Source organism: Anoplophora glabripennis, unplaced genomic scaffold, assembly GCF_000390285.2.
Source record: "Anoplophora glabripennis isolate ALB-LARVAE unplaced genomic scaffold, Agla_2.0 scaffold12, whole genome shotgun sequence".
In the NCBI taxonomy this organism is placed as follows: domain Eukaryota; kingdom Metazoa; phylum Arthropoda; class Insecta; order Coleoptera; family Cerambycidae; genus Anoplophora; species Anoplophora glabripennis.
This window is the reverse complement of record NW_019416512.1, coordinates 994,387-1,017,061: the sequence shown is the minus strand read 5'-3', so window position 1 is coordinate 1,017,061 and position 22,675 is coordinate 994,387. Positions and strand designations below refer to the sequence as shown.

The window sequence follows — 22,675 nt, the reverse complement described above, 5'->3', positions numbered from 1 at the left end:
TAATGTATCCTCTTCACCTGAAGAATAATATTTCCGAAAACTTTTTTCACGTGACCGATACACACAGAACATTTGATTCCTTCAGAAAGGAAGATCTTTCTTTTTCGGTTCTCTACCTAAATATTCAGTTGGGTCTTTTGGTATACCTCCGTTGCGAATAAGAACATTTAACTCACTTCCACTAAACGTTTGTATTCGTCCTAACTATCCATTTAACTGTTATCGTCACCCTCTTCGTATTCCATCTAAACTTCCTCTTCATCTTGCTCTCAACAGTTTTCTTCGTTTTCAGCTTCATTTTCAGCAGTTCCTCATGGCACGATGTCATCTATTTCCCTAAACTCTTCTTCTGCAGAAGAACTCGTTTCCATTGCATTCCGAAAAGCTTGTTGGTTTTGTAAACTGACGAAACAATCACATATTTTATTTTTAATTTGTTATACGATAACCTGCTATGTTCTTCATACAAAAATAACAGACACGAAGGGCGTTATCGCAATTAACCCATTTTTAAGAATTTGAGGGGTATTTTCTCGAAAATGATTGGTGTTGGTGTCGAACTGACTTCAGATTCAAGGATCCGAAGATACAGGGTGTCCCATAAGCACATGATCAAAAAGGTACTGCGATATTCTTTGGCTCAAAAGACGATTTGACCTAACTTTCATTAAGAAAAAATGTCTGGTTCCTCTGCTACTGACTGTCAAAGTTCTTGAAAAAAAAATATGTACATTAGGTGTTCGAGCCGTTGACTGTGTGGGTCGTCCTCAAGTACGAAATGCAGCAGTTGAGGCAGCCGTTTTAAATAGGGTCACTGAAGATCCAAATATCAGTACTCGCCATCTGACAGTGGAATTTGGCGTACCAAAAAGTACAATTAATCGCATCATAAGACAGCAACTCTTCCATCCTTATCATGCGACGTCTATTCAGGAGCTTTTACCACACCATTTTGAGAGAAAACTTCAATTTCGCCCCTTTATTTAAGGAGCGTCGGCACGCGATCCAAATTTCACCAGCCGAATTTTATTCACCATTACGCAGAAGAAAACCCTCATGCGAGGAGTATTAACTACTTTCAGGTGGAATTTCGAATAAATGCTTGGGCCGGGACCATCGGTGACATCCTTCTGGGTCCTTATATCGTGCCGCCGCCGCCGCTTGAATGGCGAAAATTATATAAATTTTTTAACGAATACTTTTNTTCTTGTACCAAGACACTCAAGAATATACCACTGGCCCAAGGCAGATGGACGTTACATCACCAAAACATGAGTTTTACTTAGGAACAAGTCCACAGCAAGTTTCATTAAAATCCATCGTAACATTCTCCAGATATTACAAAAAACATATTTTTTTTCAAGAACTTAGACAGTCAATAGCAGAGGAACCAGACATTTTTTCTTAATGAAAGTTAGGTCAAATCGTCTTCTTTTGAGTCAAAGAATGTCGCATGACCTTTTTGATCATGTGCTTATGGGACACCCTGGATAATAATCTGATCAAAAGAACAGACCTTTTCTCTGTGCGTTATTAACTTAGGTTTTCACCTTTTTTACAATTTCAGTACTGTTTAAGGAACGATAAACACTTTTGACAGACACTTTTGCACATTTTCACTAACCAACATATCCTCGTTTCTTGCTCGTTTACGACCAACTTGATTGGCCACATCACTTATTTAAATATGTGAAAAGTGAACATAATAACACGTCTCTCTCACTTGTACGCTTATGATACGCACTGACACGCCAAAATTGCAAGCCAAAGAGGTATTTCAAGAAGTCAAATTATGTCTCTCTTTTTGAACGTTCTCTTAACATATTATCGGAACACTATACAAAATGAATGTTACACAAGAACTAAATATTGTGGTTTGCTTTATTTATGTCTTACTGCCTAGTATTTTGGAACTGTAACATAGTAACCAAGCCTCCTGTATCACCCCCCACATGATAGAAATGGGTATAAGCAAAGTCCGTAACTAGTTCTCATATTAGAGTCGTAGTTTGAGTCTAATCTTTGTTACGTAAAAAAAAGATTGCCGAATGTCCATGTCTGATCAAACAATTGGCTGTAGCGAAACAGAGGAACTGAGTCAGATCCTTCTAACAAAACAATTTACCATTTCGATGTAGTTACCGACGCGGCTGCGAGACGGCGCTGGTTCTAAAGTAACCGTTTGAATTTCCAGTTTGTCTGGATGCCCAAGAGCGGACAGGTCCCAGATCCAGGCGCACTCCCAGGAACTGAAGTGTCCCACACCGGGATGCGACGGTTCCGGGCACGTCACTGGAAATTACTCGTCGCACCGGAGCCTGTCCGGGTGTCCCAGAGCCAATAAGCCGAAGAGTAAACCCAGGGATGGCCAGGATTCCGAACCGCTGAGGTAAGGCAAAATAATCCGTAAAATGAATGAAAAAATGTGGATATTTTCGGGATAGGTGGGAAAATTTATACTCTCACTCTATTAAATATCATTAGTACTTACTCTCCAATATAAAATAAGAGACAATGATTCGCACTATTGATAGCATGTACTTAAAAAACTGAAAATAAATGTTTACCAATTATTTCACGCTATCAGATGCCCCATACCGGGTTGTGACGGATCTGGACACGCGACTGGAAAGTTTCTGTCGCATAGAAGGTAATTGACTGTATGTGAATAGAATTATATTATTTTTAGTTTATATTTCGTAATGTTTCAGAAATTAATTTTGAGAGTTCCTCAAGAAATACTTTTTTATTTTGAGGCAGTACATTATAGGTTCTAAAAATTCCTACTAAATTTCTGAAGTAAATTGCTGATAAATCATTTAAAATATGCACTTCTAAAGTTGAACCAAAAAAACAAAAATATGTTTTTCCTAAAATCCTTTCCATTGTCAATATGGCAATGTTTAGCATTATACGCTCTGCTAAATGTATACATATTTTCTAAATTGATACACACTGTTTTTAAATCTTTTTTAAACTGTATCTATGACATTGTTTTGTCATTCTAAGTTATAGCACAGCTTACGTAAACCAGCAATTTCACTGCGTTGTCTTCAATTTGATCTCATTCAGATGTTTTCGGTGTCCTTGGACGGAGAAGATCAGGGCCGTAATAAGGATTTTTTACTTGTACAAAAAATCGTATTAAATTAGAAATAATCGTATTAAGCATATAATGTAAAAACACGAAAAATTAATTTGAAGAATTTTAGTACTACTTTGGGATCTTTATCTTTAGGTAGTTTATTCCCTATTTGTTAATGGCAACATATCTCTAATAAATGGTATAATTGAATTTTACATCAAAATATTAATGAGTATTTTCTATGATGCTCCTTAAAATTTATTGACATTAATATTTGCAACTGTATTTTATATTTAATACATCCTCTTCAGCATGTTATTTACTATATTTAAAAAAGTATAATTGTGAGTACCTATTTTTTGTAGATTAAAATCAATAAGATAACCTATACAGGGTGTTTGTAAATAAGTGCGAAAAATTTTAGGGGGTGGTTGCTGAAGATATTTTGTGAAAAAAATGCATATAAACGTAGGTCGAAATATGCTTCGTTTCCGAGATACAGAGTGTTTAAATTTTAATTATTTCAGTTTTAAAGGTATCGACTCGAAATTTGAAAAACGCTTTGGAGGGGTAAATGTTTTTTTGGGGTGATCCGAATATTTCTACTTGTACCAGTGGCGTTCGTGCGAGAATGCCACAACCATTTTTAATAATCAAAAATAGTACGCCACTGACTCTTTCCCGTTTTGATATTTTTTCAGAAATCCGCCATCAATTCTGAATGAAATTGGTCTCATCAATTGTTTCCGTAGAATGCACCGTTTTTGAGGAAAAAAAATAAAACGTATTTTATTGCAAGTTGTGTATTTTTAATTTCTATTAATACATTATCTAGTAGGTTGCTGTCAATATTTCTAAATAAAATACAACCATCAAATTTCGAGTCAATATCTTTAATACTCTGAAATAATTAATAAAAATAAATAAGAAATTTAAATTTAAACACTCTGTATCTCGGAAGCGAAGCGTATTTCGACCTCCGTTTATATGAACTTTTTTTCACAAAATAACTTCGGCAATCGTCTCCTAAAATATTTCGCACTTATTTACAAACACTTTGTATAATTCCGTGACGAACTCTCCTGTGCAGAAAATGCAGTCGCAAATGCTTTTTTGGGAAAACTATAACTTAATCTATTGTTTGAATCATTAAAAATTCCGGAATTTGTTAATAAAACACAATACATATATTCAATTAGTCATCAGAATTTATTTTGTCTCCTTCAAAATAGGCTCCATTTGAGGCAACACATTTTTTCCAACGAATAACCGAGTCGTCAAAAACTTTTTAAACTCATGTTTCGGACGGACTTCAACTCCTTCAGCGATTTTTGTTACATGATTTCTATCGACTAGAAGCGTGTCCCACGAAGTGGTAATTCGAGTTTGGGAAAGAGGAAAAAGTCAGCAGGGGCCACATCCGGCGAATACGGTGGCTGCTCGATAACATTCCTTGACCATAAAGGTCAAAAATGCATTCACAGTTATCGCTTTGTGTGATGCAAAATACAAAAATTGTTCTTCCATAAATCTGGTCTTTTGCTCTCTCAAATTCCTCATAACGCCCAGATAATATTCTTTGTAGACTGTTTCTCCATCCGGAAGGAATTCTGTGTGGACAACACCACGATACTCAAAGAAAACAGTCAACATGACTTTGATTTTTGACTGACGTGTTTTTTTTATTTCGGCTCATTCAAAAGGTGCCAGTTTGTTTGCTCGTTTACATGTCAAGCTTGTAAACCGTTATGATGCTTGCTCGTTCAAGCATGTCCTCAGCAACATGTTTGCCATGCTCTTTCTGAAGAAAATTCAGTTCGTTTGGAATTAAAATCAACAAATCAACTAAAATGGTGCAAACTAATTCGTAAGATATGTTTAGTTCATATGTCAGGTCTCTCAAACTATAATGACGGTTTGCAAGCACCATTTTCTTCACTTTTTCGATGTTTCCTTCAGTTGCAGCCGTTGAAGCACGACCAGAACGTGGCAAATCATCAACCACTTCACGACCATGTTTGACTGCTTTGTACCATTCATATGCTTATGTTTTCGATAGAGCTGAATTATCGTACGTATTTCCCAACATTTTCAACGATTCGGCACGAAATTTAGGCAAACTCTTTGTTCAATTGAAACTACTGTAACAAATATTTGTTCATGTAAAAACTATACAGCGTCTCATATCATCATTTTCATTCATTCTGAATTTTATTGCACATTATTTCCAAATTGTAAATAAGGATGTGCGGTTTGCTATAAGTCTTATGATTTCTGCTTTTGTGAATTTGCTGGTTTATACATATATTGCGGTGCTAGTAATAATAATACGAAATCTATGTTGAATAAATTAACACACCTTGTTTTTGAACCTTATTAGTTAGTAACAATTACTTACAGCCTACTTTAATTCGCAGAAATCGATTTTTTTGTAAAATATCTTCCCCATTATCAGTTATGGCAATATTTGGCATTCTAAACTAATGTAACGATGTTATTCACGCAACATTCTACACGTTATCTTCTTTGACCTTCCGTCTAGGAAAAAATAGTAAAAGCTAAAGCATTAGAAAATTTTCTTGGGATCTCAAAGAAATATATAGATAAAAGAAAATCGAATTTTGCATTTCGAAGAAATAAATCAAACTTATGTTTTTTAATGGAACACCCTGTATATTTGTCGCTTTTTAAAACCTCTTCCTTTTATAATTACATGTCATATATTTGCTTCGGTAGCCTGCACAATATTTTTATTTACTGAGGCTTCACGATGGATATAATTAAAAAATCCCATAGAACCAGTGCAAAATTTTGCTTTTCCGCTATTACACGCTAAACAGATCATTAAATATTTTATTAAGGAAAAATTACTATAATACAAAAGGTATTTTATAATAACCTTAATTGTGTTCTAACCACAGGACATTTAAGGAAAATAACAGAAACTGACAAGTGACGACAAAAATTATATTTTTATCAAAATAAAGTTCCGTGTAATAAATCCAGGGTGTAAGAGGTTTGACTGCCATTACTTCAGCATGAGATAGAGTCATAATAAATGAAAAAGAAGTTATATATTACAGGGGCGTAAGATTAACAGTTCTCAAAATACAGCGAGTATTAATATTGGGGAGTTTCATCACAACGTGACAACAGCGCTTAACATGCTGACGACCACCATGTGTACACGCGGCAAACTTGTCCTACGGAAAAAATGTAAACAACTATTATTGTGAAACATTCAGTAAATTTCAAGACAATTGTTTTCCAGTTTTTAAATAAATAAAATAAAATGTATCGATTTTATAGTACGAAGATAGTGTTGTGCTTAAATTTTAGCTCGAATTTTAGTAATTATGAATCTCTTAAAACAGGAACTTAACTTTTAATCAAATTACGTATTTGAAAAATATGTAATTAAAGTACCCAAAAATTCAAGTCGTCCAAATAATTATACCTATTAAAATTAATTTAGGTATTTTACCAAAAAGTAAAATTCAGTAATTTTTAAACGCACAAGTACAAAACAAACTACAACATATGCTCATTTTCAATGCACACACGACACCTTCGAATCCAATTTTCGCGCACTCGCTGAAAAACACCTCAAGAAAAGGAAATAGTGGTACGCAAAAAACACTCCGACACGGTCGAATCCAGATACCAACTGAATTGCGTATTGGTGGTTGCTGGACACCTTAGTATCTCGTGTTAATAAACCGCCGCGCGTGATTTATTACAACGCTAATTATTTTTTAGAATAAAGCATAAAGAAGTTCAAAAAAGTAATAAACATTGTATTTTATGTATTCTTTGCATGCAGTTGTCAATATTCCATAATTAATCGAACTTTTGTACATCAAGTTGGAGATTCTGATATTTTTTTTCTAAGAAATGGTTGAGTTTAGGACCCGTGTCATATAAGGTTTTTTTGTTTATTTTAATGTATTCTATCGTCTGTTAAAAATAAGGCACTCAAACTTTTAACACCCTCTATAATATTATTATTATTTTAATAGTTTAGACCTATAACCAACGCCCAACCTAAATCCAAACTATACTGAAAACCAGTTTTCACATGGTTCTCAGACATCATCGAATTTGATCGGCACCGTTGATATCCTGCCAGCTTAAATCCTCACTTGTGGGCTTGAACGGCAGAATAAGCCGATAAGCCCAAGCTCGGTCGAATTGACATTCCAATTCCGCCAAGAGAGGAAGTAAAAGATTTAGTGCATTTAAATAAAAAAGATAAACATGAAAATATATAGTTAAACTAATAGCAATCAAACGCGATTTGCATTACTTAGCAATGTCAACATACAGGCTCAACTTGGTTATACTCATTGGATAAACATTCACAATCATACCGAAAAGATAAAAAAAACATGTTTTATCCAAAATCATTTATTGTATTAATTGTATTAATAAGTTTTGTGAAGCTTTTAAACTCGTTCTACGAAGACATGATGGATCCAAAAGGTCTGAAAACCCTGGCACTTTTCACAGATTAGTGATTTTTTTACCTCAGAACCTGACAAGATGTCGTATTCCAAGTTTCGAACGTATTTCTAATTTTTGCTCAATTTTCCAATCGAAAACACGAAGCCTTCTCCAATCAGTACGCAGGGCCAATCGCGACTAAAGCAGAAACCCATGTCCGAGGGAACCCAAATTACCCTCCACGAGAAATAGCAGGCGCGGGACGAAAAACAATATTCGACTATGTTTCGAAAATTTCCGCCGAAGTTCTTCACGAAGCTTCCAGTCGCCCGCAAATACCACAGGTACAGCAGACGATACCGCCGGAGGCTGATGCAGTCGGCAAATCAGCCGCCGACAACGCGCTACGAAAATAGAAAATTCATCCCAGTTTCGAATTTCGGAAAATAAAAACCTCGACGAAAAGTGCAAATTTGGAATTGGGCAACCGCAATACAAAAAATGGGCAAAATCCAAATAACCAATTGTCTAAATCTAAGGCGGACTTCGCTACGGGACCTCTGCGGACCCATCAAGGAATGGGATCGAACGTCGCCCCTACGTGTAGCGCGACCAAAATATAAAAATCTTTACAAATCAAGTACTGTTTATGATAAATTAATATTTTTCAATAAATTCAAATCCTTAATAATTCAGAAATATGATAAAAAGTTTTCACAAATTTTTGCGAATACATTGGTCCAATTCTACGGTAAAGATCTCAAGGGATAAAGCAAGCTCCTAGAACCTTCTAGGATCTTGCTTCCATATATCCGGTACTCGCAGGAGACCTCAAAACATAGTGCTAGGCAAGGCAAAGCCTAAAAGACACCAGAGTGTCGCCAGAAACATTTAGTGCATTGAGGTTCAGCCTCCAGAAACTGTGCCATCTCTGGGCATACAGGAGTGGAAAGAAGGCAAAGTAAATTAGATTATTGCCCACATATCCAGGAATCTACTTCATCTCCTATAGAGAACAAACAACCAGCGCCACGTCCACACCCTCAAACGTCGGTTAAGGTTGGCGTGATGAGGGAGGGAGAAAAATGCCGGTTCTCCCCATAGAAGTAATTCCTGATGAAATTAGACACAAGAACTAGTTAGCAACTTCAAGATGTAACAATTTTCAATTTTTATTGAGGAGAAGAACATCTCCGCTCCGCTTACAAGAGGAAAATTTTTGGTTGTTAAAACGTACCATGCATCACACCCTTATAACGACTGGAATAACACCTTTTGTAATATTGTGTCTTAATAGAAAATTTAAACATTTGTTTTGTAAATTTAACAGCGGAAAACATACCCGCGCTAGTTCTATGGCAATCTTAACCATATGCAGAATCAGTAAAATATTGTGGCGAGGTGTCAAATCAAATACGTGTATTTATCATTGTAATCAGAAAAAAAACAAAGGAAACCAAAGAATGAAACATATACAGTAGGGTGGCCCAAAAAAAAAAAACTAATTTTTTTTTCGTGTCTTGTGAAAATATGTTTTAAGAGCCCCCTCAAAAAATCAGCTCATAAAATATTTTTTTATAATGGTCGCCCAAGATATCTAAAAATTTCCAAAATCGTCAAAAATTTATTTTTTTCTCGTTATTTTATCATTTTATAGGTTGAAAGAAATCTCGATTCTGAAAATTTCAAATCGATATTTTAATTTCTAAAGTTCACTCATAATTATTTTAACTTTCAAAGTGTACCTATATTTTCGAGCGACCTCTAAAACTAAATATCAACGAACTAATAATTTTTTTATTGAATTTGATGAACAAAAGAATAGAAATAAATCACGAGACACTTAAATTTTAAAAAATTATAAATATTTGATTACTCACAGTGCGGAAGTAAATTTTGCTTCGAGAAATTTTTTAAGTGTCTCGTGATTTATTTCTATTCTTTTGTTTATCAAATTCAATAAAAAAAAATATTAGTTCGTTGATATTTTTTTAGAAGTCGCTCGAAAACATTTTAGGTACACTACTTTTAAAGTTAAAATAATTATGAGTGACGTTTAGAAATTAAAATATCGATATGAAATTTTCAGAATCGAGATTTTTTTCAATCTAGAAAATGATAAAATAACGAGAGAAAAAATTTTAAAAAATCAATTTTTGACGATTTTGGTTTTTAAAAATCTTGAGCGACCTCTAAAAATTTTTTTTTCAGCTGATTTTTTGAGGGGGCTCTTAAAACATGTAAACTTTCACAAGAGACACGAAAAAAATATATATTCGTTTTTTTTTGGGCAATCCTAAACAGTGTTCTATTTAAAAACCAAAAGTTTGTCTCTGAAATGCAACATACAATAATTCTTTCAGATCGCAAGAAAATTTCCCAAATTATAGTTTTTTACCCTTTTGTCCTGGATAGAGAGTCAAAAAGAATAAGTGGGTAGGATGTCATGTGAATATCTCTTTACATCATATAGCAATTGATTATTTTTAAATCTTACCAGTAGTAATTACTTATAAGTACCACAAATTGCAAGATATATCTTTTATAAAGTCTCTTCTTTTATAGATGACAAATTTTTGGTAGTCTAAGTTCTAGCAATGGTATACGTCCTGTCTAACTTGATATACAAGGTGTCCGCAAAGTTCACCGACAACGTTTGACTGCATATTCACGTCGATAAGTAAATACGATCTACACAAAAAAAGTTAAATACAAAATTTCGGGTTTTTGAGTCACAAGCCTTCAAAGTTGTCAAAAATAAAACTAATTTAATTAATAACTTCATAACCCTTTTACCGATAGCGATAAAATTTGGCACATTTATTTGGACATGGCATATTATTTCCTAAAGCTTTAGTCAAATCGATATACTGGGTGATAGTATCTTCGGTTACTTCTCCCTTTTAGCGGTCAAAACTTGTACAATGGTAGTATTTTTTTTAAACGGGCAGCAACATTGAAAAGGTCGTTTTATTTACGAGAGAATCGCCTACAGAAAGCCATCCTTGAGAAAAATAGCAATCTGGCGCTTCGGGATGCGTAGCAGTGTCAGGGATTTAAAACTTTAATATCAGTAGGCGATGAAAACATGTTGATGTTGATTGCTGTGGCTATCAGGTAATGTCATTGTTGTCGTGTTTCTTTAGGATTCTCATCACTCCACACAAGCAAATTATAAAAATTTACAACTTCCTTGTAAAACAAGATTCGTCGGTACGAAACAATTTTTGAAACAAATTATTATCTTCTGCGAAGCCATTCATCAACCAACGACAAAATTGTAAACGTGCGTTGGGATCTAAATTTGCAAGTTCTTGAGCAGGAGTTAAATGAAAAAAATTTTGTGAACATTAGTTTTACATACATTTAGTTGTCTTGATACACTGCCAACACTTCATAATCTGCGTTGTCGATGAAATTTGCGGACACCCTGTATATTATTTTTAAAATTTATAGGTAGTAAGAACTTAGCTTATTTTAAATTGTAGACATATATTTTTTATAAAATCTCATCCATTATCACGTATGACAATGTTTGGTATCCTAACAAATTATTTACAGCTAATTTTAAATTTCAGAAGTATGTTTTTTGTAAAATTATTTCCGTTAGTTCCGTCAGTTATTACAATGTCTGGTATTTCAAACTATTAGCAATATTTGCAAAAGTTATATTTTTGTAAAATCTCTTCCATTATCAGTTACAGAAATGTTTAGAATTCCATAAATTATGTCTTAACTGATCTTATTAGTAAAAATTATGGTCTCTACAAAATTCTGAAATTAGTTCTAATATTTTATTAAATTTTTTCTTTGTTCATTTCCTCTTTCATCCTTCAACTCTATTGCTTACATTACTGAATTGTCGTGTAGTGCTTCTGGATGTCCGATCGCGAATAGGAACAAGATGAGGGTTCTGGAGAGCGGGGGTTCAGTGGAGCAGCACAAAGCGGCAGTAGCAGCGGCGACAGCGATGAAATTCGAGGGGGTGAACTGTCCCACACCAGGGTGCGACGGCACGGGACACATAAACGGATCCTTTCTGACTCACCGCTCCCTCAGCGGGTGCCCCGTAGCCGGCCAAACGGTCAAGAAGTCGAAATATCCCGAGGACATGCCTTTCTACGCCAAGGGATACACAGGTACGGAAAACATTCAAGATTTGTATCCGATGTTTAGAGGAAAATGAAACACTCTCGATGTCCTGAATCTCAGTTTGACAAATATAAATGTTTATTCGCCTTCAAACAAAATAAAACTTATCTATACGCCAATGTCAAAATAATAAGCAGTCACTTATTCTCAAAATGTTTTTTTTTCTTTTTTTTATTCTGGGATATAGACGGCGCTAATTGAACAAATGGACCTTGCGAAAAGTGTGTTTACGTAGTGCTATAACAGCAAAGTGTAATAAATAATGAACGGACAAAAAATTGAAAAAAATTTTTCACAAGGAAAGAAATAAATAAGATTTTATTACACCTATTTGTGGATCAGTAAATTCACCTGCTTTTGCCACTATTGTTATTATTAATTAATAAAATTATTTGACATGCCTGATGTTACAACAACTGTTCAAAATCTTATCCACCGACGTGTAAACACATTTGGGCCCATCTTACCCAGTTTCTATGAACTAACACAATGTTGTCTTGCTTCTCTATAACACAAATGCTTCACCACAACAAAAATGTTATCTTGCTTCACCATAAATTAAAATGATATCCATCAACTCCTGAATTGATATATACGTAAACCATTTTTGACACTTGAAAACTAATGTAAACACTATCGCAAAAACGTAAATACTATCATCGGATTTCAATATTCGCAATCGTCTGGAGCCACGTGGAGAGAGAGAGAGCGCATTGCGCACAGCGTACCTACAAGGTGAATGATGTTAGAGACTACAGTAGTCCTGCAATGTAAAGGTACTATAACTTCAATCATTTTTTTCTCGGAGACTATAAGGATTTTACAAAAAAAAATTATTATATTGACTGATGTTTCATTTTTTTGGATAAGTTGCGAATCATCCTGTATTTAACGTATTCCATTCAACCCTATGCAAATATTGGCAATTTTTCTATTCGTCATGATAAGGCCCATTATCCATGACAATCACTGTACCAACTTCGATGTGAGACAAAATAGATGCAAACTATTTTCCAAACTGTCAATTTATCATAGTAACCTTTCCTGCGACTCGGGATGAGATGTAAACTATTATGCAAAAATCTGCATTCACTTCCGATATGTGCTATTAGTCGCCGTTTTTTTCCCAGAAGGTCCCTCCAATCCTTTAGAAAATCCTACTAAAAATGCTTCTTTTCTGCTGTTAATATATTTAAGTCTTGCCAAAGACTAACCTTGGAGACCGTGTGCCCTTGATTTATTCATGTCTTCTCGAAATAATAAATTTTCGTTTTCGATGTACGACACTACTATTTTTCTTAAATACTCATTTTCCTATTAGCATATTTTACATTCCATGCATAAAATTTTCAGACAATTCTTCTTCTTCTACAGTCTGAATTTTCTTTATTTTGGTAAATTCATTTTTAAAATAAAATCCGATAATATTGTTAATTTCAATTTTTTTCCTTCCACGTTTTTTACTTTTTCACACTTTCACCACTTTTCACCGCATGATAAATACTTCTGTCAGACATGTTTGTTTAAAAACAGCAACATTCCACGATATCACTCACTCTGATATACCTGCTTTTCGTGCTCAAATTCCCTGATGCACATTATTTATCGAACAATGTTCTTGTACTGTTACAATCAGTTATTTACAACTACCATTGACCACTAACACCTGCACACTGTTCCATTCTTAACAACACTTATTGAAATTGCAAAAATGAGCCACTTGTACGCCAATGATACGCACTAACACACATAAGCTGGACAGTAACACATAGCCGGATTTCAAAAAGTCAAACTGTGTAGCCTCAGATAACAGCAGAATGTTTCAAATGCACACGCGCAAGCTGAACATAATATCGGAACATTATGCGAGCTGAACAGCACATTATAATTTCCATGCAGATAATACGCAAAACTATTTTATCAAATTAAGAAGAAGCAGAGATTGTGGTTTGATTTATTTAATTCTACTCCCTACTATTTTGGCACTGGAGTATATAATTATCTATCCAGTGGCGTCTCGTAATGGGGGGGGGTTGAATGACGCGAGTTATGTTTTTTAAACAAATTGAGAGTGCTTCGTTTGTTTTCCTTAACTGTGTTTTATTTTAGAAACTTTGCTATTGAATCATCTCATTTCTTGACATCCTGAAATAGATTAAAACCAATTCTTTAAGACATTTCTTACCGCGGTATTCAGTAATAAAGTTTCTAATGTTTACTTTGCAGTATTCAGAAGCACAATGGTTCAAGTTAGACTAAACTTATTTGCAGATATATTTTTGTAGGTATCGAACCAAACCCTAATGGTGGCGAGGATCTGATGACCTTGGAAGCGGAAATTTCCGAGCTCCAAAGGGAGAACGCCAGGGTTGAGTCGCAAATGATAAAACTCAAGTCAGATATCAGTGCGATGGAGAACCACTTAGGCCACGGTGAAAAGGTAATGGATTTATATTTAATACAATTTTGAGGATTATTCAAAATTCTATAAAGTCAAAATAAAATTTTGAGTAATACTTTATTACTGTGTTTCATATCATTCATATTGTAGTAAAATGGTGTTTTTGAAATATATATTTATATTTAGTAAATCGTCCCAATACTACCTACAAAATAATAATCTACCGGTTGTCTCCTTTTTGACTTCGGGATCGAAACACTGATCTCTGTTAAATATATATATGGAAAGTCATTTGCATAGATCTGTGTGAAAAATTGTATCTCTTCACCATTTAAACCACAACCATATTGTTGAATTTATAATCATCATACTCACACACTTAATTCAGGCCGACATAATTCAAATAGCGTTCACAAAATTCATAATTTCTTTTGGTTCCAAAAGGACCAAAAGGCCAGCAAATTATTTTTCAATTAACAGCACATTGACTGAAAGTCTGCAGATCTTCGCAAATCAGTCACTTTTTAGAAACCATATTGCACATTTGAGAGACTAGATTTTTTTCTAGATTTGTGGATTTTTATGGTATAGGTCAGTGGGTCCAAAAGAAAGATACTTAATGAGTTAAATATTCAAATTTCAATTCTTAGGTATATATTTTAAAAACCCTTTTACTTTACATCTTCATTATGCAAGTTAATATCCATATAAACACTTAATCAAAATCAATAATACATTATTTCTCCTATGGTCACTAGTAGGGCTGTCAGAACCGAGGTCAGAACTGAGCCGCTGGACATAGGCGTACGCATTATTTATTAAAAAGCAACAAATTAAATTATCTACAATACACCACCATAAACACCAACGCATAGAAATTAATTACGCACCATTCGCACGAATACAAAGGCAACAGTATACTAATGTGACGTGAATATGAAAAGCATTCTGTGGCAGCGACTCACGCATGTCTCGGTTGACCCGATTGACACGCCATTGAATTGCGGCTCTTTCTGACAGCCTTAGTCATTAGGTGTTTAATTTAAGAATCTTCAATTTTATATGATACCTACTTACTTTTCAAATCATTTAAAATCGATTTTACAACAAAATGTAGGTATTTAATTTCTATTATGAAATAACATATAAAAAACTTGTATTAAAATCAGTTGTATGCTAAAAGATTTCTAAAAGACTTTTTCGATATCTTCTGGCACGCGATTGGCCGGCAAAGCATCCAAAAGGTCTGGAAAAGTATGCATAAAACCCGCTAAAAAAAATTGGCCGAACGACCTAACACATCGTTTCATATCCGCCAGCGGTTTCGTAAAAATGCAATAGGACTACAATAAAAATTTCCCCCACCAGGAAACCCAGGCCCTGACTCAGCGCACCAACAACCTCAACGAGTACTACGAAAGTTTGCGGAACAACGTCATCACCCTCCTGGAGCACGTGAGGCTGCCCGGGGGCGCTACCGCCCCCGAAAAAATCGGCCAGGAGAACTTCGATTCCTACCTGAGCAAGCTGCAAACTTTGTGCACTCCCGAAGGGTATTGTAGTGATGAGAACAGACCATTGTACGAAACTGTCAAGTGCGCCCTGCAAGACTTTACGGTTCTGCCGACACCTATTTAAATTTAAGAAATGGCTATGTGCTACGTATAAGTATACTACGGCTTTCTAGAGGAGCGGGGGGTCTGAATCAACACGCAACCACCGATTTAAAAGGTTTCCTTAAAACATTATTTAACACTTCGACACTTCGGTACTTCATACAGAACATACCTTGTTTATATAAAATGTCGTTAGACAACCACTAAAGCTTAGGAAGGATAATATTATATGGCCATTTGCTCATAATATCCCTGGCATCCTTTTTTAGCAAAGATTAGTGAAGTTTGAATTTTCAATACATTGTCATAAAATTTATTAATTTTTACATATTTTGATCTGTTTATTACATAATAATCCAATACTTTAATCTAAAATACTATAACAATGGGGGACCGCCTAGCCGGGTGTCTTGGCCGGCGGATTTCGATCTGCCTAGGCAAGCATCACGGACGCAGGCTGGAATTTGGATGGGTGACCTAAGGCAGGCTCGGGGACGTGGCTGTGGCAGCCTACCAGAGACCTGGGTGGCCTACATTTGCCGCATGCGTGTGGTCCCCGATAAATGGTAATGAGAACAGAGCACAGAAAATCTCTATAACTCAAGACCATGCTATCATACATAAACTGTACGAGACTTTGCCACCAAGCCACCCGTGTAGTAAATAGGATGGTTTGAAGAAAAGTACTCGAGTAATGAAGGAGGGTGTACAAGGGGCCTGATAAGGCCTAAGTGCCGCGGTGGATAAACAATTCCACCAGCCTCCGACATACATACATACCAACATACATACATACTATAACAATTAAATTTTGATAGTTTTTTTATTTAAACAGTACCAACTGACATATGTCAAACCGCCATTTTGAGGCAAATGCAACAATCAGTCTCAGTACTTGGTCAATCTAAGGACTTTATAATAATAGGTACCCCAAAATATTGAGGTATTGCATCATGAACTATTCAAAATATGTGAATGTTAATTACATAAAAATTTATTGAAAATTAAAATTTATATTTCAAAATGCTTGTAACTTGGGCTAATGACTAAGCTATTATGGGCAATAATTTGCTGAGTTGATACACACATCTGTCAATCAGTGGTGAAATATTGGGAAACAAAGTCACTAACAACCCTAGAATTTGGAAGCCACTGAATATTTTGAAAATTGGATAAATGCATTTAGTTTTGTTTGGTATTTCTAAGAAAAAATATATCTTTCATTTTATTCGAGAAAACGAGCCATTTCTCAGTTATTATTGACTTTAATTTTAAATAATCCTACAATATATCTGAATAAATCGAAAATAACATTCAATACTATTTGTTTTACAAAAAAGAAAATTATTAGAAATACAGTTTTAAATAGAATGTAATTACGAGAGATCAAAGAAAAAAATAATTAGAAAATAGAAATGCAATTTTAAATTTTCTGAATAAACTTTATAAATAAATTTTCTGATAAACTCCTAAAAACTGTAACATTGTTGCAAAATTGTTACAACAACGATTTTATTTCGTTCTGATAATTACACTGTATTTAAAATTATATTTCTATCCAAAACCTATATTTTTTTGTAAGAGAAATGTTTTTTGAGTAAAATGAAAGATGTTCTTTGTTGGAAATATTAATAAGAATTAAATAATAATCATAAAATAACCAGTGGCGTCGAAATTCTAATGTTCTTCCTAGTATCTCCACCACTGGTTGATAGATTTATTTTTTTGCCCATAATTAGTTGTCATAAGCCCAAGTTTCATCAATCTGCCTCAAACATCTTAAAAGACATTTAGATAAATCTAATTTTTTTAAATTTTAATAATTCTCAAAAACTAAGTGTTTCCACTTATGTTTTTAAAAACTTTTTTAATTTGTGACAGCTTGGAAATGTATTTCATAACACTCTATATAAACAAGGATATTTACTTTCGATGATTACATATTTCTGCAATTTTTGATGCATAAAAAAATTGCATTAATTTTACAGTATGAAAAAAATTGCAGAAAGTTTTCTTGCAACATGAAAAATGCTACAAGAAATATGTCATCTATTATGCACTTGCCATACTTCTGTATCGTACTAATGCAGATTTCTATTTAACTTGCAGTGAGCTCCATCTCTGTTTGGAGCACGAAATTACTCTTTAGTTTCCAATTCCTGAAGGAAAAACTTTCATATATGTATTCTACAAAATCAAGTATTCTAATTTTCAATAGAAGGTTTCATTACAATTTTGAAAAAAATTACAGTTTTCTTAAATCCATCATTCTCCATTACAATTTCTACTACCAAAAACTCTAAGACGATGTCACTGTAGTTTATGACGATAAATTTAAAAAGTTTATAGGTCACAGTCTGTTCAAACCCCTCAGCAAATCTATAAAAGCCCCCCTAATTGTATGTTGCCGAAACTAAATTGTTCCCTAGATCCCTGAAGACTTTCCAAAACCAAAGACGGCCGCTCGTATTGGTATTACAGACAATTTTGTAAACTCGGTTGTAAATGTTTTCCTTAGCTGGGACATAATTTGTACGTAATATTAAAATGTGATTTTGTAAATAGTTAAGGGAGGTAAGAACCTGTATAGATATATACCTCAATGCATAAGAACTAAGAAAATGTATTATATCTAAAATAATTGTACATAACTCATTTTCATTTGTATCTATGTATAAAAAGGTACTTTCTGTTATTACAATGTTGTTTTATAGTTCTATTTAGTCTAGTCTAATTTATTTTCCCGTTAATTCTGTTGAGTACTTGTATAAAAGTTATAGAATTTATCTTAATTAGAGAAGTATATTTTACTAAATCGCTTCGATATATTAATAAAAGTTTAAGTATTAGTATAATTTTTTAGATACTCTGTGATTATGTATACCTAGTGTTTATATAGGTAGAAAACATAGTGTTACTTGTAAGCGTAATACCCAGACCTTCTAAACACCATACGAGGCCAATACCACTTTCACGAATAAAGCTACGATGGTGATAGAAGGTTCTGGTACTCAGCAATGTGCAATGTACTTAAGATAATAACTAATTCACACAGTGTTCAAAGTAAAATGCTGTTCTGTTGTTCATTATATTATTATTACTATTATTATTAATATTGGTGTTTTGTTTCATGTTATTATCTCATCTCTTGGCCCACAAAAGTGTTTTTTACTGTGCTGTTTACCTAAACTGTTGTGTAATGTGTACATATGCGAATGATATATTCGAATATTTCTCATAATTAAATTATTTGTTCACACCAAATATATATGTTAATATACATGTGTTGTTATTATAAATAAAGTATTTGAAATATCAAAAATTATTTCTTCTTGGCTTCATTATAAAATTATTTTCACAAAAAATAAGGAACTAAATTTAAGAAAAAAACACTAACATTTTTGTCCTAAGCAAATGTGTTCACTCTATAAACCAGGGAGACTTGTGTAGTCTCCATCCTATAAACTATGGTATAACCACATACACTATCTCTTAACATTCATGTCGATTTTAAAGTATGGAATTTCATATTTCAATTGTTTCATATTTAGCGCACAACTTCCAAACATGCAATACCACAACACACCACAGACCACACCACCACGGAAGATAAAACAATTTATCTTCTGTGACACCACACCATCACCAAAACAAAACACTTCAGTATAGAAACCTAACAGTTAGATGATATTTTGTGTTCTGTGACTATGTGACCGAAAGGATCATAGATAGAATGTGAGATCAGATGAAAGTGATCCAAAAATTGTTTTGGAACGCAATTGTAGCATTGGTTTTATAAACTATGTACTATCCTAACACCACCGGTAGCACCCTGGCTTATATGTTTTGTCGTTAGCTGCCACATCCTTACTTTATTTTCATGGTAATTAAGCTAAATAAGTCTACAAAAAATACTAAAAAGTCTATGAAATAATGTCAATAAACTATACCAAAAATCTTCTCCTTCTCGAGTACACTATTTTCACAATGATAGCATAAACAGTGGAACACCACACGTAAAATTTAAAATGATACAGGAATGATTGAATTGAAAGACAATCATGGACTATTTTAGAAAGATTTTTTATCAAAAACTGGTTCACTTTTCCAACAAGATCAGATGCCAATCGAATTAGCACAATTAAAGTTTCGAAGAACACTTACTTTCTATCAGAAACACAAAGCATAAATGTTATACTTCTATTACCTTCTATTCTACCTTTTATACTGATAGAACTGATTAATCGATGACTATTTTTGATGAGTTTTTCTGAATGCACATATTTCTGTCGGCTCTATTATTTGTTGAGATTTACGAGTTAAATTATCGTAGCTTTCTAAAGATTTTTTATATTTTCACATGAATTTGGCAATTTGAACTATACTTCAGTGCTAAGAAGAATAGCACAGTAGACAAAATATCACGTGAAAAATGGCATTCGAGTGCTTATTGTCGTTATTTCCATTTGTGTTCAGCCTTTGTCTTTATTGATTTATGTCTTATCATAATAGAGATTTACAAATATGCACTCCGAGTGTTCTACTTACTATATTTGACCTCGTTATTTTTATAGTCGAAAGAAAATGATCTGTCTAGATCACTACGTTTTTCGTAAACCTTACAGTGGTGAGAACATTGCTTCTGAAATGAATCCTATATGGCCATTGTCATGAAAAGGAAGAAGAAGAAGAATTACATTTGTTTTCCGTTTCGATCAATTGAGGTTATGTATTTTTAATAGATTTTTTTAATTTCATTTTAAGTATTAAGCAACAATATGAACAAAGTATTTACTAGACTAGCTAGAAAGCTAATTCAAACCAATTTTTCTAATAACAGTCGGTTGGAAAGCAGTTTCAAAGCCGCAGTTATTAAAGAAGTTGGTAAGCCCTTAGAAATTGAAGAAAGGAAAACAGAAAGCCTTAAACCGAATCAAGTAAGAGTGCAAGTGGTTTATTGTAGTGTTAACAAGGTGGACGTTTATAAATTTAAACAAGGTGGTGGAGACTTACCATTTATACCTGGCTATGAACTTTCAGGAGAAGTAATTGAAAAAGGAAGCAAAGTTTCTAATGAACAAATTATAGTAGGAGACAGAGTAGCTGGACTCAGTTTGGAGAAATTTGGAGGTCTTGCAGAGCAATGTGTGGTAAGACTTGTAATTATTATACACCCCTGTTTTAATTTTTAATTAAAGTTCTTTTAGTTGGATGTTGATGATGTTTGGAGGTTACCGGCTGACCTAGATAAGCAAGATGCTGCGGTCATAGCTTATGGCCATTCTACGGCTGTCTATGCTTTTTCCAAGTTAGCCACTCCAAAGGAAAATGAAAGAATCATGATATCGGCTGGTTCAGCTGGCCTTGGATTGGCTGCGGTAGATGTAGCAGCAAACATATATAAAGCCAAGGTAAGTTCATTGTTGCACCCATTTGAAAAAATGTCACATACTTTTTTTAAGGTTCTTGGACTTGTGGATACAGAAGCAAGGGGAGAATTGGTCCGCCAAAGAGGAGCATTTGAAACGTTACATTTCAACGATAAATTCACCAAACAATGTATGAAAATTACTGAAAATAAAGGCGTTAGTATAGTCTACGATGCTGTAGGAGACAATATGATGGAAACCATCGGCACTTGGTAAATTTAGTATACACATTTAGTATTTTTTAATTGAAATACATTTTTTATAGTGTGTCTGTTGGAGGAAAAGTATTATATGCAGCTCCGTTCTTTTATCAGATGATACCAGCACCTAAACCTCATTCATTTTCGACTATTTTAAGCCTAAAAGAGTTAAGACGCCAAAATAAGCATTTGTATAAGACTGTAGTAAGTGATACATTAGAGTTAGCAAACGAAGGACTCATTGGTGCCCATATTAGTGCTAAGTTTACACTGAAAGAAATAAATAAAGCAATTAAATTCATAGAGGATAAAAAATGCACGGGAAAGGTGCTTATTCATCTGGACGAGTGATAGAAAATGATGTGATATTTACTAAATCATTTTTCAATACTTCAGGGTGTCACAGTGTGAAAAGTAAAAACTCGAAATGTTTATAATAATAATTGCATAGGCATAATATCAGGCATAATATTAACATATAAGTATTTATAATACCTTTGTAGGTAAATAAAATGTGTTTCAATATAATTTTTTTATTTCTTATAAAAAAATAAGTATCACAATGTAATTTGCAATTACAAATAATATACTACACTAGAAATTAAAATGCAATATAAACAGATGCTGTACTATTTTTTTTTTAATAAAAAATAGTGGTTTAACATATATATTCGTATTCTGAAAAAAAATCGTTAAAATATACAGAGAATTTCCAAGCACCCTGTATACAAAGTGATTTTCATAAAACTTCCCTACCCGATAATTTGATAATGGAAAAGATTATTTCTCCAAAAAAATTTTGTTTCCACATTACCCTTTAATTTTAAGTGGATTATGGCCTATACTTAAATTTTAAAAATTCCGTAGTTTTTGTAGTGCTACCAAGTTGATACTCAAAACCAGTAAATTTTCAGGACTCGAAAATAAGTTTAGTTACTGCGTCAAACATAAAAACTCGATCAAAATATTTCTACAAAATAGGTTTTATTGTAGATATACAGTGCATCGCAGAAGTAACGCAAAAAATTCATATTTTATTTTGTGTTGCGTTTTCACAAAAATTGCTGAAACACGTCAATTAATAAATAGAAATTGTCATTTTGTCATCCCTTTTGTTCAATGGACTAACCAGTGAATAGTACTTGAATTTTTGTGAAATTATTTGAAATTCCTTTAACAAAAAGTCGTGACATGTGGTGGCAATATGATGGTGCACTTGCCCACAAAGGCTGTGGAATTATACATTTCTTAAATTGAATATCCTGGAAGATAGAACATGACAAAATGTGTATTTAAGTGGCCAGCGTGGTCGTTAGATTTGACACCACTTGATTTTTTCTTGTTTGCCT

At 33.6% G+C, this 22,675-nt stretch overlaps 2 protein-coding genes across 2 annotated transcripts in view; both read left to right on the top strand.

Annotated features, from left to right (window-relative positions):
• LOC108917938 (myelin transcription factor 1) overlaps window positions 1-15,719 on the top strand; it is a 192,210-nt gene extending 176,491 nt beyond the window's left edge. Inside the window, exons 17-21 of the mRNA XM_018724754.2 lie at window positions 2,195-2,389; window positions 2,588-2,650; window positions 11,399-11,667; window positions 13,966-14,120; window positions 15,450-15,719. Coding sequence (XP_018580270.1) covers window positions 2,195-2,389; window positions 2,588-2,650; window positions 11,399-11,667; window positions 13,966-14,120; window positions 15,450-15,719 — 952 coding nt within the window. The remainder of the gene's footprint in view (window positions 1-2,194; window positions 2,390-2,587; window positions 2,651-11,398; window positions 11,668-13,965; window positions 14,121-15,449) is intronic.
• Window positions 15,720-20,415: 4,696 nt separating this feature from the next.
• On the top strand, window positions 20,416-21,817 carry LOC108903199 (quinone oxidoreductase-like protein 2 homolog). The gene is made up of 4 exons (XM_018705299.1): window positions 20,416-20,847; window positions 20,905-21,108; window positions 21,160-21,338; window positions 21,392-21,817. Exons 1-4 carry the CDS (start codon window positions 20,476-20,478, stop codon window positions 21,675-21,677), a joined length of 1,041 nt encoding a protein of 346 aa, XP_018560815.1. The 5' UTR covers window positions 20,416-20,475; the 3' UTR covers window positions 21,678-21,817.
• The last annotated feature ends 858 nt before the right edge of the window (window positions 21,818-22,675 follow it).